The 19,362-nt window shown below is 40.8% G+C and overlaps 1 protein-coding gene across 1 annotated transcript in view; it reads left to right on the forward strand.

The window, feature by feature from the left end:
• TAFA4 (TAFA chemokine like family member 4) overlaps positions 1-18,742 on the forward strand; it is a 129,806-nt gene extending 111,064 nt beyond the window's left edge. Inside the window, exons 3-5 of the mRNA XM_028110407.2 lie at positions 5,816-5,971; positions 15,873-15,997; positions 18,632-18,742. Of these exons, the coding sequence (XP_027966208.2) occupies positions 5,816-5,971; positions 15,873-15,997; positions 18,632-18,742 (392 nt within the window). The remainder of the gene's footprint in view (positions 1-5,815; positions 5,972-15,872; positions 15,998-18,631) is intronic.
• Positions 18,743-19,362: the final 620 nt, after the last annotated feature.

Raw genomic sequence — 19,362 nt, forward strand, 5'->3', positions numbered from 1 at the left:
GCAGGAAGCCCGATGCGGGACTCGATCCCAGGACTCCAGGATCATGACTTGAGCCGAAGGCAGATGCTCAACCAACTGAGCCACCCAGGCGCCCTGTTGGCAACTTTTCTTAAAAGCATAGTTAATAAGAAAAAAAGATAAACATTTAAGCAATTCACTCTTCAGATAAAGTTAATTCATCTTCTATAGCAATTCCAAAATAGTAAGTTATTGTTTTAGGAATTATAATGTTTTTATTTTTTTATTTTTATTTTTTAAAGATTGTATTTATTTATTTGAGAGAGAGAGTGAGAGAGAGTACACGAGAGGGGGTAGGGTCAGAGGGAGAAGCAGACTCCCCACTGAGCAGAGAGTCCAATGTGGGACTCGATCCCGGGACTCCAGGATCATGACCTGAGCCGAAGGCAGACGCTTAACCAACTGAGCCACCCAGGCACCCCTAGGAATTATAATGTTTTTAATGATGTCCATGTTAACTTCAGGTGAGTGAGGAATTAGGCATCTTACATTTTATAGTCTTGACAATACTTTAAGTCACCTTTTCTGAAAAAAAATATGCAACCTGATTGCATGGTCAAAAAGTGTGGAAAGGAATCAAGGATCAATTTTAAGTTTCCCCACTTACTTGTCTCCAGGAGCACAGAGAACAGTGTCTTGTACATAGTACACTATATGAAGTATTGGTTAAATCGATAGAAATAAATATCCTCCCTTCTACCTACCCAGACAAAACTGGAAGGGAAATGGCCCAGCAGCTGACAGAGATGAAGAGACAGCACAAAGAGGATAGTGTTTTGTTTTCTGTTGGGCCAGTTTTGCTTCTGAGAGCAGCTCTACTTTTGGATAACTTAGTCTTATCTATTTCATTTCACACCTGTAAGGTAAATCCCATAAGAGAAGTCTGAGCTATAGTCTCTCACTCTCAATACTTACATGTATTTAGCTTTAGTTTTCAAGGTGAATCCCTAGCCAAAATATTTCCTGCTGCCAAAAAGAAGTATCTTTGTTTTAAGCGAACTTACTTGCAGTGGCCACTCTTTGGTAGTGATCTTACTGAACAAGGCATCCTTCCTGTACCTTTCCAGAGAACTAAGTATACCATGAAAGTCATTAACTTCTTGTCTCTTTTAAAAACTTTCATTTGGGGCGCCTGGCTGGCTCAGTCGTTAAGCGTCTGCCTTCAGCTCAGGTCATGATCCCAGGGTCCTTGGATTGGGCCCCACATCGGGCTCCCTGCTTCTCCCTTTCCCGCTTCCCCTGCTTGTGTTCTCTCTCTCGCTGTGTCTATCTCTGTCAAATAAATAAATAAAATCTTAAAAAAAAACTTTTATGTTTTTCCCCGCATCCAGTAAGACTACACTACATAGTTCTATCATGTTTATGGTGATGAATTTTATATAACAAATTGGGCCATGGGTTGCCCAGATGTTTGATCAAACATTATTTTGTGTGTTTCTTTGAGGGTGTTTAGCATTTGAATTGATAGATTGAGTAAAGAAGATTGCCCTCCTTAATGTGGGTGGGCTTCATATTCTACTGGGCTGAAGGCCTCAGTAGAACAAAAAGACTGACCTTGCCCTGAGTAAGAGAGAATTCTTCCTGATTTTGGACTGAGACAGTAGTCTTTTCTTGCCTTTGCAAACTGAAACACCAGCTCTTGCTGAGTCTTGAGCCTTCCAGTCTTTCAACTAGTATGACAACATTGGCTCTCCTGGGTCTCAAGCCTTTGGACTCAGACTGGAACTAAACTTTTGGCTCCCCGGAGTCTCCATCTTGCTAACTTACCCTCCAAATCTTGGGAATTTTCAGCTTCCATAATCACATGAGCCAGTTTCTTATAATAAATCTCTTTATGTGTATATACCTGCTTCATGTTGGTTCGAGATTTCTCTTTGGAGAACCCTAATATAAGATGAGCTGCTCAAGCCAAGTATATAACCTGTGATTTCTGTGCATGTTAGCCCACAATGGATCCCTGTCTTCTGCCATCATTCCTTGAGCAATTTTTAAATACTTGTTTCTGAATACTTACCTCCTGTGTCAGGAACTATAGATTACAAAGAAATGAGGCACGTTCTTATTCAAAGACCAAAGTCCAGTGTACACAAATGACTAGAAACTGTTTGTATGGAGTCCCACACACACTGCCGTTGTGTAGGGAAGTTGTTTTCAGTGGGAAACAACCATATCTTGTGGTTTGCTGAGGTGGAGACGCCATTTTGGCTCCCCTTAGTGAAATATTGGTTACTGTCTTTCCCCTGCATTCTGTGACAGAATAGACACTGCCTGGGTTTGCATCTGCCCTCTTCAGTTTCTAGTTGTGTGATCTTGGGCAAATTAATGTTTGTACATTTTGTTAAATGTACAAAAGGAATAAAAAGAATACCTACATCGTAGCATTTTTATAAGATCAGATAGGATAGTATTTGTAAAGGATTTAAAACAGTGCCTGCCACCTACCCTATTTTATCAAATCTAAGATGTCATCAATTGTGAGATACCCTGCGATTTTGTGTATTTCTAAGAAAAGCATTGCCAATTACAATGATAACATACTATCAGTTGTGAGACCTGAAATGTTTAAAGATGAGAAAAACATTGTATTTTAAAAATCAATGAGGTATCATAGTCCGTGTTATATAAGTGAATAAAATCCTAGACTACACAAGTTGATTATTCAAAGACAAATTTGAGTAGGAAAAGAAAATCTGTTTGCATTTGTGAATGGTTATCTAAATAGCAAAATTCTAATCCAACTATAATATTAAATATCCCAATCACTTCTCAACTATGCTGTTACTAAAATGCATTTCTTTTATTTTCTTAGTGAGGTTTAGTGCTGCCTTCATGACTCTCAGGGTCTTTGAAAATCTAATTAATGCAGGATGGCTGTTATTTCCACTGAATATTTGCCCCCCCATTCTGATGTTAAACCACTAACCCCCAAATATGAAAATATTTGGAGACAGAGACTGTGAAGAGGAAATCAAGGTTAAATGAGGTCATATGGGTATGGGTGTGGCCCTAATCTGGGAGAGCCAGTGTTTTTATGAAAAAAAAAAAAAAAAAAAAAAAAAGACAGCAGAGCACTCTGTCCCTGCCCCCTTCCGCTTGTTGCAAGCTGCAAAGAATGCCCTCACCTGAATGCCCTCAACTGAATTGGCCAGGACCTTGATCTGTTGTTTAAGCCACCCAGCCTGTGGTCCTTTGTTGTGGCAGCTGAGCGAACTGTGACAGTGGCCAACAGGGGAAGGCACTGTTGGAGGACTGGGGATGAATTTACCCTGCTCCCCCCCCCCCCCCCACATGGCTAGTCATCCAGGGAACGTTTGACCTGAAGGTGCTTACTTGCAGTTGGAAACCAGAGACAGGGTCTCCTCTTGAACTCTTCCCAGTCCTTGCTGTTCTGCTTACTCAGCACTAAGTGCCCACCCTACTTTCCCGACATTGTAATTACAATTTATTTTTATTTATTTTTTACAATTGTATGCAACTACCTTTGGGAAATCAGCATTCTTTTTTTTTAAAGATTTTATTTATTTGACAGACACAGCAAGAGAGGGAACACAAACAGGGGGAGTGGGAGAGGAAGAAGCAGGCTTCCCGCTGAGCAGGGAGCCCAAGGTGGGGTCTCAATCCCAGGACCTGGGGATCATGACCTGAGCCGAAGGCAGACGCTTAACAACTGAGCCACCCAGGTGCCCTGGAAATCAGCATTCTTGTGTACATTTAATTGGGTTTATAGTTTTAATCACTTTATGCTTTCTTCTGTAGTAGATGGAAAACTTTCAGGATGGTGGCTTGATTCTCTGGGTACTGGTTCTGCTTTTATGTGTTTTACAAATGAAATTTTTCCTTAGTATTTGTTCTTGCCAGTGATTGAATTTTGCTTCCACCCAGAGTTAACATAGAAAAAAGGGCTAGAAATTTTTCAGAATAATATAGACGTTGTTTTGTGGAAGGGCTTGTTTTATCGATTAAAAATATTTCATAATTCAGATTTTTAAGCTAGTTTTGTGATTTGAAGTACATGCACCCACCAACAGAAACCAAGCAAAGCATTAGCCCCTGGGAATCTTTGGGGAAACCTGTCTTAATGAGTAGATGAGATTGCTTGTAATTCACAGAACAATTTATATGTAAATAGTATATGTGAAAATTGAGGGTGCTTGAAAAGGTTGTCTTTTACTAATAATTTCTAAACATTGCCTACACAACCTTGTTTACATAGTTTTTATCAGAGCAGAGGTAAGTCTCTCCAATCCTGCTATATAGCCAGAGATGATAATTAGTTATCTATCACTGTGTAACAAATTAGCCCAATTCTTAGAAGCTTAAAACAGTCAACATATATAACTTCACACAGTCTGTCAGCATCTGAAATCTGGGAGTGTCTTAGCTGGGTGGTCCTGCCTCAGGGTTATCAGACTGAATTTAAGCTGTAGGCTGGGGTTGGAGTCTTTGAAGACTCTACCAGGGCTATTGGACCCACTGAGGGACATTCTACAAAATAACTGGCATGTATTCTTGACAGATGTCAAGGTTAAGAAAGATCAAGGCTAAAAAATACTTTCTGACTAAAGAAGGCTAAAGAAATGTGACAACTAAATACAATGTAGGTCCCTGAGTTGGATCCTGAACAAGGGGAATAAAGGCTAGAAAAGACATTATTAGGACAACTGGCAAAACTGCAGATCATGTAATAGCATCGTGTAAATAGCATTGTATCAGTGTCAAATGTCCTGATTTTGGTAATTATGTAAGAGACTGTTTTTATTCTTAGGAAATAACCACTGAAGTGTTACTGAAGGGTCAGGGGGTATCATGTTAAGTTACTCTCAAATGGCTCAGAAAGATATGAGAAAGAGAGTGAATGACAAGACAAAGAGGGTCACATGTTAACAATAGCGAATCTGGATAAAAGGTCTTAGTTATTGCTGCTGTGACAAATCACCACAAATTTAGTGGCTTGTTTCTGTAGGTCAGAAGTCTGGCACAGTGTAGCTGGATTCTCTGCTCAGAGTCTGACCTCTGGGTTAAAATCAAGGTATCAGCAGGCCTGCATTCATTTATGGAAGCTCTGGAGAAGAATCTGCTTGCACATGTATTCAGTTTGTTGGCTGAACTCAGTTCCTTGTGGGTGTAGGACTGAAGTCACCATTTCCTTGCCTTTTGAACCCCGGATCTTTAAGCCAGCAGTGATGCTTTGAGTCCTTCTCATGTTTTCAATCTGACTTCCCCTTCTGCTCTCTCTCTCTGATTTTAAGAGCTCATGTGAGCACATTAGCTCAAGTTCCTTAAGATCAACCAGTTAGTAATTTAATTATTTTTATTTTATTTTTTGAAGATTTTATTTATTTATTAGAGAGAGAGAGTGCGCAAGCACAAGCAGGGAGAGAAAGGGAGAAGCAGATTCTCTGCTGAGCACGGAGCCTGTTGCCGGGCTTGATCCCAGGCACCTGGGATCATGACCTGAGCTGAAGGCAGATACTTAACCGACTGAGCCACTCAGGAATCCCCCAGTTAGTGATTTAAATTATATCCGCAAAATCTGTTTTGCCAGGTAAGTAACATAATGGGTGTGATACCAGGGGTTGAAGGTCCTGGGGGCTGAATTTCTGTCTACCACAGGTTTATAGGAATTTTTTGCACTATTCTTAACAACCTTATAAATATTTGAAATGACATCCAAACAAAAAGTTACAAATATTCTTAAGCATGGTGCAGGAAGCTGGAAAATGTGGTCATGGTATCGTTCACATACTTTGTAGTTTCATTCTTTTCCTAACAGCACTGGGTCTGTTTTATCCATCAGGTCACCACCAAATCAAGCAAGGGACCTGTGAGGTGGTCGCTGTCCACAGGTGCTGTAACAAGAACCGCATAGAAGAGCGATCACAAACAGTCAAGTGCTCCTGCTTCCCAGGGCAGGTTGCCGGCACAACGCGGGCTCAGCCTTCTTGTGTTGAAGGTAAGACCTTTCTGGTCAGTTTCTCTACTCTTGCAAAAGTACGTAAAACCACCAACAACCTCCTTTACTGTCTTTGCAACTCAAAGAAAACTAGGCTGCTTTCAGGTTAGCGTTGCTCCAAAAGTGAACATCATTGTAACTCCACACATTGCTTGGTGCATCAGGTAAGTTATTAATGATATTTCTCAAGGGGTCCTGATGAGGGAGTTCTATCACTAGACAATCAGGAAGATATGCTTTGATTTTTTTTTTCCTTCCCCAGCTGTCTTTCCAAATCTTATCCATCAAAGCACTTGCTTCCCTGGATACACTTTTCTCCCTGATTTCAAGCTCTCAACTCAAGAGCGATTAGCAGCTTATTTTTCCTCACCTCATTTTTAATGTTACAGACTGATATTCTCTTTATTTCTAGTTTACTATCTTAATAAACATTTATAAAACATCTCCTTTGGAGCAACTTCCCTGAGAACAGTTTGGGATCACATGTCATTTATTTGTTGTCTCCAAATCCCCTCGCAGAGTACTGTGCCAATGGGTTTTTTAAAAAATGAATGAATGTTGATGGGTTGTAGGTAGAGGCCTGGGATTGATTCCTTTTGATGCCTCTGGTGCACACACCTTGTTAGAAACAAGTTATCAGTCCCCAGGGGAAGAGATACATGAGGTTAAGCCTTGTAGCACTTTCTCCACAGTGGCATGAAAACTGCCTAAACATGAATGCTTCCTGTCTTATTTGATGCATGTCTAAAAGTCAGCCATTAGAATAAACATATGCATTCTTAACTCCAGAATCACACAGTCAAGAATAGTAATTGACCCATATCCCGCCTCCCTGACCAAACACAGGCACAAATTTATGGTCTGTATGGTCACTAGTGGTATGTATCACTGTGAAAGCTGGAAAGTGAATATGGTCAAGTTACCATCTACAGTTCCTCACAGAAACCCTGGGGGCCGAATGCATTGCTGATTTTTTAAAGGTAGCATAGTACATACAGCAACTGTTTTCTCACAAACCTAATGTCTTTTCCAGTTGTACCCCATAGTCACAGGTGCTAATATTTCTACAATGAAATATGTAGAATATTCTTGCAGAATGGGATAGGGCAAGAATTAGAAGCTCATGTTAAATCAGGTTTTGCCACCATCGTACAGAAGTCCTGTCCATTTTCAGAGCTTTTTGGATTTGGGGATCACAGATAAAGGATTGTGGATCTATAAAAAAAGATGAAGATTTTTAGGATTAAAAAAAGACATTTTTTTAAAGATTTTATTTATTTGACAGAGAGAGAGAGAGCACACACAAGCAGAGGGAGGAGCGGAGAGAGAAGCAGAGGGAGAAGCAGACTCCCCGCTGAGCAGGGAGCCCAATGGGGCTCAATCTGAGGACCCTGGGGATCCTGACCTGAGCCAAACACAGACTCTTAACTGACTGAGCCACCAGGTGTCCCAAAAAAAGACATTTCAAAGAAATGTCCTAAGTTCCTATCTCTCCAGCTGGGACAGCTGAGCATATTTATTTCCTCCATCAATTGAATCCAAACCACACCTATTTTGTCCCCTTGGTCTATCTCAGATTCTCTTTGTTGCCATCACTCGCAGTCCAGGGGCTCACATTACATTCTGCCATGCTTACTACTCCGGTCTCCCATTCTCTACCCTGAGCTTTCTACAGAAGTAGAACTCATCACGTCACTGACGTATTTAAAACCACCCTTCAGTGACTTCCCACCATCTTTAAAATAAAATCCAAGTTCTTTACCATGGCTTATGAAGCCTTGCATAGTTTTGACTCTGTCTCCCTCCTCTTTCAACTATACTACCCCTGTCCAAGTGGGGGCATTTACATTTTTTAGATCTCCACACTCCTACCTTTATCCTTTGCCTGAATCATTGCCGTCTTCCCCACAATACATATTTTGTCTACTTGATTCCTATTTTCCTTCCATATCTGCTGTATGCTCTTGTATCTCCCTGTACTTCTAGTTCATGACCTGTATGCCATTATGTTTTAAGATCTTTCTGAATGTGTGCCTTCCCATTAGTCTGTAGGTTGCTTAAGGATGGAAACTGAGTCTCTTATTTCTCCCCACCCACCCCACCCCAATTGTCTGGTCCATGAATGACTTTGAGCACACGGGAGAACTTATTCATTTTCAGTAATCACAGATTGCTTTCAAATTCATGGTATCAACTGTGTTTGCTTGCTCTGTGGATTTTAAACTTTTTCAAGAACTTAAGACCTGATGAATTATAAACTTTCTACTCTATCCATCATAGAATCTTTAGATATAAAAAGCCTTACACATTTATCTCAGAGCACTTTTATCAGCATCTGGAAAGTATAGATGGTGTGGCAATTAAATTTACTATCTTTCTCTTAGTAAAGAAAATATTAATACCTTATCCTCCAGTAGCTTGTTTTAATTTTTATATACATTTATTATGTGGTCGAAATCCCCTTTGGGCACCACTGTAAGAATAACTGCATATCTGTTTGGTCAATCCATTTGTTTTTGTATATTTGTGTATTTAAGATAGGTCTCTAGAAAATGTGGTACATTTCAATATGAATGTGTTTTACCTAAATGGTATCACATTGTATATTTCTTAATCCAACCAGCTATCAATATTAAGTTGTGGAGATCTTTGTGTGCTAATACATACTGACCTACTGTGTTTATTTTTTTAATTGCTCCATAACATTCCATTATACGTATGGATAGATTATAATTTATTTAGCCATTCCTTTACTGAAGGACATTTTAGTTGTGTCTGTGTCATAACAGACTCCTAGGCTAACTAAATGATTTTCTTAGTGTTATAGGATCAGTAAGTGATAGAGATCAATGATTTAATGTCTGAGCAGAGTCTGTGCAGTGGAAGGTTCTGTGATGATGTACATATTCTTTCAATATATTCTTAGCTCTATGTGTTGATGCCCATGTGCCCAGTATAATTGGTAACACTAACCACATGGGGCTAGTGAGCAGTCGAGATGTGCCTGGTATGAATTTAAATTTAAATGGGAATTTAAGACTAAAATCTTCTCTGTCAGATGGTGCAGGATCACCTTTATGTACCTATGTGACTTATGAGTACTACATTTGTAGCCAGAGAATACCCAAACTCTGAAGGATAGGCTTGTGATTCTATCTTAATATTTGTATCCCCTGCACCTAGCAGAGCCTGGCAAACAGTTGGTGTTCAATAAATGTTTGTTGGATCAAAGTCAGAGGAGGTGTGGAAAGTTGTCATTTAGACTCTAGTTAGGATGTATATCTGTTTTCATATCCCCTTTGATCTTCTATTCCTTATCCGAATGTTTCCATTAGGGCTTTTTAGCTTTATCCCATAATAATCTTTATCCCATAATAATTATGCATTATCATGCTGCTAGTTGGCTTGTGGAAAGACCTAGTCTCTGCTGGTAAGTTCCTCTTATCTTATTTGTCAATAAGAATGTGGAGAGGATCTAAAATATAACATTCACTTGATTTACATTTAAATTAAAACAAAGGCGAGAAGACATTGGAGCGGGGCACTAATTAATGTTGGCATAGAAAGTGGAATATCCTTATGCGTTTCTGCTAATCCACAGCAGAGATACTTATCCAGTGTTTTCATTGCTTTTCCATAAAAATCATAGCTTTTATTAGTTAAAAAGGGAGAATAATTAGTTGGTTTTTTTCCTCCAATTTTTTTGGATATAATTAACTTACAAAGTCCTCCTGTATTATGGAAATGTGTCTGTACTCCACATTTGGGATTTGGGAGGAGGGGTGGGGAAGTACTTGACTAAAGCTGCGGTTACTTGGGTCCTACAACAGACAATTGTGTAGCTGGTAAGCACGTTCCCTTTTGAATCTTCGACTGGTATATATACAAGGCTGGTTAGTGACAGGAACTGTATTCTCCATATTTATCAAAATACCACGCTATAGAGATAATGCTGAATGGTTTATGATAAAACGAGATAAATGCGTAGTATGATGAAGCTTCATTTATTTTGTTAGAGTGAATGCTTTCTAAACATTGGGTTTAAAAAAGTGATAAAAGCTGAGGAATGGGAGGCAGCTGCTTTTTAAAGCTATTTGTTTTCTTTGGCTGATGGCTGAATTTGTGTTCTGAGATGTCAGAAATCACTTAGTGAAGGCCGAGAATTCCCATTCGTACAGCAGACAACTGATGTGGTTTTTATGGACTGTGTGATGAGGTTTGGAGTCGGTCTTCAAGATGGGGTTTCACAGAGTTGTGTGACTGGGGGTGTTCTCTGTGCCACTTGCAAGATCAAGTGTTTTTCAGAGCTTTTCCCCATGGCAGTCAGGTGAATGACAGAGAAGTGTACTTTGCAAAAGCCCTGGGGGAGGTGGAAGGATGCACCTTGCATTTGTTGGTTCATGGAGTTTTAATGTAGCACATTGTGCCTGGCATGTCCTAGGTGCTGGGGGATAGGATGCTAATTAGACTCAGGTCTTGCTTTCCCACAACAAACTTGAGAAAATGAAGGTACTTGAAGAGAGAGCAGAGAAGCGGTCAGGGACGGTGTCTCATGAGAAGCAGTGGATCTGGTTTTACCAGGCAGGAGGGAACTAAGTGGTACAGCAGGTAAAGCGTGTGCCGACGAGTAGGGGCAAGCATGAGAATGAGAAATGTCTCCCTCGGGCTCTGAAATGGTCGAAGACAAGGCTGGAGATGTAGACAGAGCCTTTGCTCTTAGAGACTTTCCATCAACTCAGATTGTAGGATTAATTCCTGTGTTCTGGGAATTTGTATTCAAGGAATAGTGGATGAAGGAGAGTAGGCCAGTAAGAAAGGGTATTAAAGTGCTATCAGCAAAGTTCATATCCAATACCAGAAGATTCCAGAAAAGGAAAAATGGGATCTCTGAATTTGCCAGGTCAGGTAGTTTGTCAGCATAGGTTTCAGGGTGAGCCCTGGAGTAGCCAGGATTTGTGTGTGGGAGAGAGAACAGTGAGACTGAGCCAGAGAAAGTGAGATTCAGAGAGAGAATATGCACATTCTCGCCTTGTAGGATTGCACACAATGGAGGCTCCAGGAGGGAAGAGAAGGAATAGAGGTGGTATTGTGTTTACCATGTATTAAGGATTATGAGGTCTGTTGAAGTAGCTCAGCCTCTCATCTGGGGCTGAGTACATCCCAATGTACATGACTGTAGATTAAGCTTTTCTTAATGAAGATTTATTTATTTGAGAGAGAGGAGAGAGAGAGAATGAACAGTGGGGAGGGACAGCGGGGGAGAGAGAGGGACAAGCAGGCTCCCCGCTGAACAGAGAGCCTGATGCGGGGCTCGATCCCAGGACCCTGAGATCATGACCTGAGCCGAAGGCAGACGCCTAACCAACTGAGCCCCCCAGGTGCCCCGATTAATGTTTCTTAACCAGGGGTGATTTTGGCCACCCTAGGGATGTTTGATGACGTCTGGAACCACTTCGGGTTGTTAAACTGGGGGAGAGGGTGCTACTGGCATCTAAAGGGTAGAGGCTTAAGATGCTAGTCACTATGGTACAAGGTGCACTATATACTCCTACAATCAAGAATTACCCAGCCTCTAAAGTGCTAAGGTCAAGAAACTCTGCCTTACGGGCAGGTCATGGCTGGGGAGGGTTGTACTTGTGTGAGCTCACACTTTGTGGAGAAGACAAACCTAAATCACAAAAGATCATTCTGTACCTATTTATCCACAGCCTCACTCAGTACTCTGTAGAAATAACAATACCTTGTTATGTGTGAAGTGTGTGAACAAGTAAAATGTTCCCTTAACAAAAATCATGTTCTCAGGACTACTTCTTTGCATGATACCTGGGTCAGGTTGGAATGGCTTCTTTTCTTGAAATAACAAAAATTAGCAGGTCTCCTTCCCCCCAACCTCCTGCCTATCTTTTAAAGTTGACAAATGGCTTAAAGTTAATAAACCTTTCTTTAATGTTAATTTGCAAAGAAAATCTTGAAAGAACAATGTTAAGAGCAAATCAGCTAAATTATCTGAAAATCTCAGAGCATATTTTTGTCATTGTTTCCATTTTTAAGACAGTATATATTCTAGGAAGATGTGTTCTTCATCTTTCAGTCTGTAGCTTCAGTGTAAAAATACACTTTTCTTTAGAAAAGCCTTAACTCTGTAAATGCAATGAAATGAGGTCAAAAAAATGAAAGACCAACTCCTGAGAAGTGAGCCTGGTGTTGGTCTTACTCAAAGGTGAGTTTATAGAAATAGCTATATGAATACATCTTGTGTTTTATTTCATGGAATAATGTTTAATTGGGACAAGGGATAGAAAAAAAACTCCATCTATTTTATACAACAGAGAGTACAGAAAATGCACCAAGAGCAAGATAGCTCATTGGTCCCATTACAAATTCACCTAGAAAACAACATCACAGAAAACACTAGTCACTACCATAAAACCAGAGTTTCACTGTTTTTTTTTTTTTTTTCTTCTTCTTCCTTTCTGCATAAAACTAGAAATTCATTACAGGTTGGCAGCTTGAAGATAGGGATGTTTTGTATTTTCCTAAGTCAGGGAGGCATGGGGCTTTCTAAAAGAATTTTATTTTAAAAATAGAAGTGACAAGACACTTTCTCATCTCGAGTATATTACGGTATTTTGAACAGGATAAAATAGATACCTCCTACAAACTTATTTTCCTATGGAGACAAGGCTCAGTTAAGTGGGCAGATGTTCTCAAGAGTTATTTTAATAAAATCCTATTTCTGCGTCCTCTGTCTCAGCTCAAAGCCCAGCTCAGTAGGCATTCAACGCTTGAACTTCTGGGCTTTTTAATCACCTTATTCACTGGTGGGTGAAACCCTCAGTTGGTTCTCACCCTCGCTATGAGTTCCTTAGTCAGTCTTTAACACATAAAGGAATTTGAAATTTTTATTATGGCTACTAGGGTGGCGCTCATTAAGACTTTCTTTTCTGAAAGAGCATTTGCTGTTAAGTAAGTACGTCTCTAACACTTGGAGGGCCCCTCTTTCAATGTATTCTTCACTCAAATGTGAAAATGATTTTTTTTTTTGGCAAATAGAAATATTTTAAATTTCAAGACAGGTTGCTCTTTTAGGGAACCTGTTGTGACTCTGTCTTCAGAAAAATCACTCCATATTTTCCAGTAAAATGAAAGAAAACTGGTAAATAATTCCACAAGAGCTTGATTATACATGCTTTCTTCTTTTGTTTAAATAAATTGAAAGCCTTAAACAAAATACTATGAAAGTCTTTTATTTTTCTGTAGTTAAGAATTGGCATAGTTTTTGGTGATGAATGCCTGAATCTTTTTTTCCCCTCAAGCTCCTCTTCTAGCTTTGGCATCAGAATGATCTTAGGACCCCATGAGGTCAGTGAGGCAGTATTAGCATTTCTCTGCTGTGAAGTTGACATAGAATGAATCAGATGATTTCCTCTGTCGGGAAATTTCTCACTTTACACCTCAAGTGGTCTCCTTCAGACTCCTTTCTGTCCCAAATTGTTTTCTATCCCCTGCCGGACTAGCTTTCCCAGGCACACAGTTTTCCCTGCCTTATTGCACCCCCTTGTTCAGAAACTTTCCATGGCTCCCTACCCCTTGGGGAACCCAGTCTAATCTGGAATTGGCATTGAGAGCCATTGAAGGTTGCTTCTCAGACCACCCACCTTGCTCAGCTGGGTCTCCTGGCTTCCAGGTAGGTCACTCCCTGACCCAATGCACCGCGTGCCTTCCCTGGGGCAGATCACTCGTCAGCTGCCTGGGCTTCTGTGGAATCTTCCATGTAGCCCTGGCCCCTGTCAGGAGTACATAGGTGCCCACTGCTGAGTGGCAGAGAATCTGCCTAAGGGAACGGTTTTAAAGATTAAAAAAAAAAGTATTTTAAATTCAGCTGTAACTCTGTGTAAATATAACTAAGCTCTGTCAACATTTATATAACTTCCGCAGTCCTGCAGATGGAATTTTAAATTGAGGGTTGGGAACCATGTCTTATTTATCTTTGTATCTACTTGGGATTGGCCTAAGGTATTCAGAAGATAATGAAGGACTTTGAATCTGGTCAAACTGTATGTAGCATATGTTAATCTAACTATTATTGTAAGTTGTGGTACAGCAGAAAGACTTGTCGATGCAGAGGAAGAAGTCTAGATTCTAGTACCTCCTCCCTCATTTTACTCACTTTGTGGAAAGCTCTTGTTTTTTATTTCTGGCCATCTGCCCCCTCTTCCTGCTTCTGAAGGTTGTTGAGATAATCGAAAGAGGAACAGTATGTAAAAGGGCCTTGAAAATAACAAAGCTCCATAGAGTGTTGAGGTGGGATTGTTGTAATATCAGTGACTGAAAAGAATATGGCTTTCTCAGACTTCACCCAGCTGTCTCCATCCATCCACTCAAGTTCAGTGGCACTCTCTGACAAAATAAATAACCCATTTAGCTACATTCCTTTCTCAGTGCTGGCACCTTCTGACTTAAATAGCTTATGGTTTTTCTAGATCACAGTTCTAGCTCATTGAGGTATGACTGGTTTTGATGGGACTATAATCAGATAGAAGCACAGTATTTGGCCGGAATCAGGAACGGTGGTTTTCATGGGGAGTAGACACAATGTCTAGCCACTTCAGCTGATAATGAAATGGTCCGGTGCCCTAACCGTGCCATATTGCATTGGCCTGACAGGAGCAGAGTTTTTAATGTTGCTTGCTATGTTCCCTGCTTTTGTTACTGCCTCTACACCTCTAGTTGTTTTTCCTACAGATCTCTGGTGTGAGGGAGGAGTGTGACTTTCAGGGTTGATGGAGGGGGTCTAGCATTAGAATGCCTCTGTCAAAGGGCCTCAGTTTTCTCTCTTCTACAAAATGCAGGAAATACATTTAGCGGGGTGCCTGACCCTCCAGAAAAAATAGCTATTAGGAATTCTCAAGACTTGTTTGATATGGTAGGCACTGGTAGTTGGAATCAAATCCACTGGGGTATTTTATTTTATTTTTTTTAACAAAGTGCTGTCATTTCAACAGAAAAAGAGGGCTCAACGACCCTTCCCCCTTAATCTACACACCCTACCCACAGCCCCAGATCTCTGACCTATACCGTTTGTGAGCACACCATAAAAAATGAATCACAATCCCTTTGTCCTTTGACTCTGTGGGAATACCCAGGCAAGTTGGTAGAGTTTCCTTAACGTGTCTTCATCTGCCTCCAAACCCAGAGAATTTTCTGCTTCCTCATCTTATTGGCAGATGGCAGCAGAGGTGATGGGACAAGGGGGAAAGGCAATTCACAGGTGAGATCACGACCCTAGAGTGAGGGCAAGTGAGGGAGCGCCATGCTCTTCCACCTTCACTTGGCTTCTGGTTGTTGAATTCAAGGGGTTACTCACCACTTGCTGGAACGGCATGGAGAGGTGAGGGACTCTGTGATGGAAATGTTGACTGTTTTGGCTTGCGCCCTGACAACAGACAGCATCAAATCTAACAACTTGGCCAGGTTTGTGTCCACCACTGGAGCCTACAAAATGATGACCACAGCAATAGTTAACATTTTCTGACAACCTAGTGCCTGGCCCCTGGTTAGCAGGGAGTTTGATATGGATTAGCTTTATCCTCTTGACATCTGTGGCGAGGTTCTATTTTTATCCCCGATTTACAGATGAAGAAATTGAGGCCAAGAGGAGTTAAATAACAAGTCGAAGGTCATTGGAAAAAAAAGTAGCACGGCCAAGTTCAAATCCAGGCGTGCTGCAAAGCTTGGCATCTCACTCTTATCTAAAGCATAATTCTTTAAATTTACTTACTGTGAAATAGTTCTTACTAACAATCTTTGAAGTCAGTATATTGATCCATATGAGCTTTATGTTGTCCATAGTTGGAGGAAGCAACTGTATCACAAACATTATGTGGCCTTTGTCTTACAGCTTCCATCGTGATTCAGAAATGGTGGTGTCACATGAATCCTTGCTTGGAAGGAGAGGATTGTAAAGTGCTGCCAGATTACTCAGGTTGGTCCTGTAGCAGTGGCAATAAAGTCAAAACTACAAAGGCAAGTATAGACACACGCAATTCTCCTTTACAACGTCTGCAGATTATTAGCTATGCGGTTTTCCCCCCTTCCTTTTATCCTGGCACCACGACATTATTTTATGTTGAGCCACCCTATTACTTTGGCCTTTTGGGAAAAGCCCATTTCCAAGTATTGCCCTTTATGTCCGATTTTACAGAGCAGTGATTTGGGGGATGAACTTGTTACTTTAGGCAGGGCCATGAAATTCATTACAGCTCCTTCAAGAGCCCAGTTTAAAATAAAGGGATTGGAGTTGGCAGGCCAGCATATCAAAACAGCACGGCGAGATTCCACACACAGTTGACTTGCTGAGGGAGGCATACTTCCTGGGAGGAGTTTTAATAAATTCAAGGTGTCACAAGTCAAGAGTTGCCTGCCCCCAGTGATCCTCTGTCCAGGCCACCCCGTCCCAGAAGTGTACCGCCATCCACCTAGTTCTTGAGCCAGAAATCTCTCTGCCTTAATGTCCCCATGTCCCATCTGTTATTGGTCCTTGGGATTGTTCCTCCCAACTACCTCCTTGGTGTGTGTCACCATCCTTACAACAGGGGTCCTGTCCCAACCATGTCCCATCTGGAGGACTGAGTTGCTGCCTCATTCTCCACATGATGACTCCCATCACTTTTGTGAAATGAGATCTTCTAAGCTAGTCTGTCTCTTTTGCTCCACTGGTCTTGCCAGTCTGGTGCTTCACAAAGGGAAGTGGCTTGCTGGGTTATTTACTCTTTTTTTTTTTCCCCCTGTTTCAGCCTTCTGTTGGTACCTCTTACCATGGTGCCTTTGTGGTTGCAAAGGAAGGTGTTCTTCATGGAATGTGCTTCCCTCCTTTCTTTTCTACTTCACCATTATTTCTTCAGAGTCCATCACTGATTGGATTTGTGTCTCCTGTATCTCTGAACATTGATTCTGGTTCTACTTTACATGGCAGGATGTCCTGAGGGGCTTAGCACCTAGAGCTTTCTCTCTAGAAGAGACCTGTGAGGTCAGGCCCCATGTTTGCAGTGACCTTGATAGTCCCATAATAAAAGATTACATTTAGAACAAATGGTAACATTTTACAGAAAACTGTAAGTGTAAATTTTACCTGACATCAGTACCAATACAAAATTAATAGTACAGTTAAGTCAGATGATTAGTTACCTGGTTAAAATCATGATTTCAAACTCAAAACTATTTGACATTAATTGTAAACTTTTTTGTAAGTAATATAAAGATGACTAGGATAAATAACCTGATACAGGCATATCTCATTTTATTGTGCTTTGCATAGACTGTTTTGTTTTTTTTGTTTTACAACTTGAAGGTTTGTGGCAACCCTGTGTCAAGCAAGTGTATTGGCATCATTTGCATTGGCTCATTTAGTGTTTCTGTGTCACATTTTGGTAATTCTTGCAATATTTCAAACCTTTTCATTACTTGTTATGGTTATCAGCGATCTTTGATGGTACTATTATAATTTTAGGGTGGCAGCCCTGTAAGACGGCAAACTGAGTATGCACACCTATGTGTTCTATTCCCCTGTCTATCTTCCTCTCCTGGGCCTCCTTATTCCCCGAGATACAACAATATTGAAATGAGGCCCATTAACAAACCTACACGGGCCTGTAAGTGTTCCAGTGAAAGGAAGAATCACATGTCTCTCACTTTAAGTCAAAAGCCAGAAATGATTAAGCTTAGTCAGGAGGTCTTGTTCAAAAGTCGAGATAGACCCAGATCTAGGCCTCTTGCACCAAATGATTAGCCAAGCTGTGAATGCAAAGGAAAAAGCCGTGAAGGAAATCTTAAAATACTCCAGTGAACACACAAATGATAGGAAAGGGAAACAGCCTTTTTTTTGCCCATATGAAGAATGTTTGAGTGGTCTGGATAAAAGATCAACCCAGCCACAACATTCCCTTAAACCAAAGCCTGATCCAGAATACGGCCCTAACTCCCTTCAGTTCTATGAACATACAGAAGAACAGTTTGAAGCTAGCAGGGTTCCTGAGGTTTAACAAAGAAGGTATGTCCATAACATACAAGTGCAAGGTGAAGCACCAAGTGCTGATGTGGAAGCTGCAGCAAACTGGGTAAAATAAAGAAGGTGGCTACTCCAAACAACAGATTTTCGCTGTAGACAAAACAGCCTCCTAAGGGAAGAAGATGCTATCCGTGACTTTCATAGCTAGAGAGGAGAAGTCAATGCCTGGCATCAAAGCTTCGAAGTACAGGCTGACTCTTGTGAGGGGTTAATGCACCTGGTGACCTTAGGCTGCAGACAATACTCAGTTACCATTTCAAAAATCCTAGAGGCCTTAAGAATTAGACCAAATCTACTCTGTGCTCTAGAAATGCAACAAAGCTTAGATGTCAGTGTATCTGTTTACAGCTTGGTTTGCTGAATATTTAAAACCCACTATTGAGACTTATTCCTTATAAAAAGATTCCTTTCTAAATATTACCACTCAGTGACAATGGACCTGGTCCCCCAGAAGCTCTCTGATGGAGATGAATGTTGATTAATGTTTTCATGGCTGCTAACATGACTCCTTGATCCAAGGGCTGCAGAATGGATGTCATTTAGTCTTTCTTATTATTTAACAAGTGCATTTTATAAGGCTACAACTGCCACAGATGGATCTGGGCATGCTAGATGCCATCAAGAACATCGCTGATTCATGGGAAGAGGTCAAAATTAACAGGCGTTTGGAAGAAGTTGATTTTAACATGCATGGACAACTCTGAGGGGTTCAAGACTTCAGTGGGAAGTCACTGGCGATGTGGTGGGAATAGAGTGCTGCCATCTCATGAGAAACGTAATAGATGAGGAAGCACTTCTTATGGACGAGCAAAGAAAGTGTTTTTTTGTGATGGCATCTACTCCTGGTGAAGATACTGTGAAGATGGTTGACATGACAACCAAGGATTTAGAATCTTCCATCAACTTAGTTGATAAGCAGTAGCAGGGCTTGAGAGGATTGTCTCCCAGTTTGAAAGAAGTTCTGCGAATAAAATGCTATCAGCAACATGGCATGCTATAGAGAAGTCGTTCATGAAAGGAAGAGTCAGTCAGTGTGGCAGGCCAGATGGTCTTGTTAAAAGAAATTGCCACAGCCACCACCACCCTGATTCGTCAGCAGCCATCAACATCAAGGCAAGACCCTCCACCAGGAAAAAGATCAGGACTGGATGCAAGCTCAGATGAGGGTTAGCATTTTTTCTGTGTGCTTTTAAATTAAGCCATGTACATTTTTGTTTAGACAAAATGTTATCGCACACTTAAAAGTACAGCACAGTATAAACATAACTGTTATGGGCACTGGGAAACCAAAAAATTACTCTGGCATGCTTTATTATGATACTCA

The sequence above is a fragment of the Eumetopias jubatus genome, unplaced genomic scaffold (assembly GCF_037043125.1).
Source record: "Eumetopias jubatus isolate StellerSeaLion01/CBP00866 unplaced genomic scaffold, mEumJub1_p1.0 scaffold_1, whole genome shotgun sequence".
Classification (NCBI taxonomy): Eukaryota; Metazoa; Chordata; class Mammalia; order Carnivora; family Otariidae; genus Eumetopias; species Eumetopias jubatus.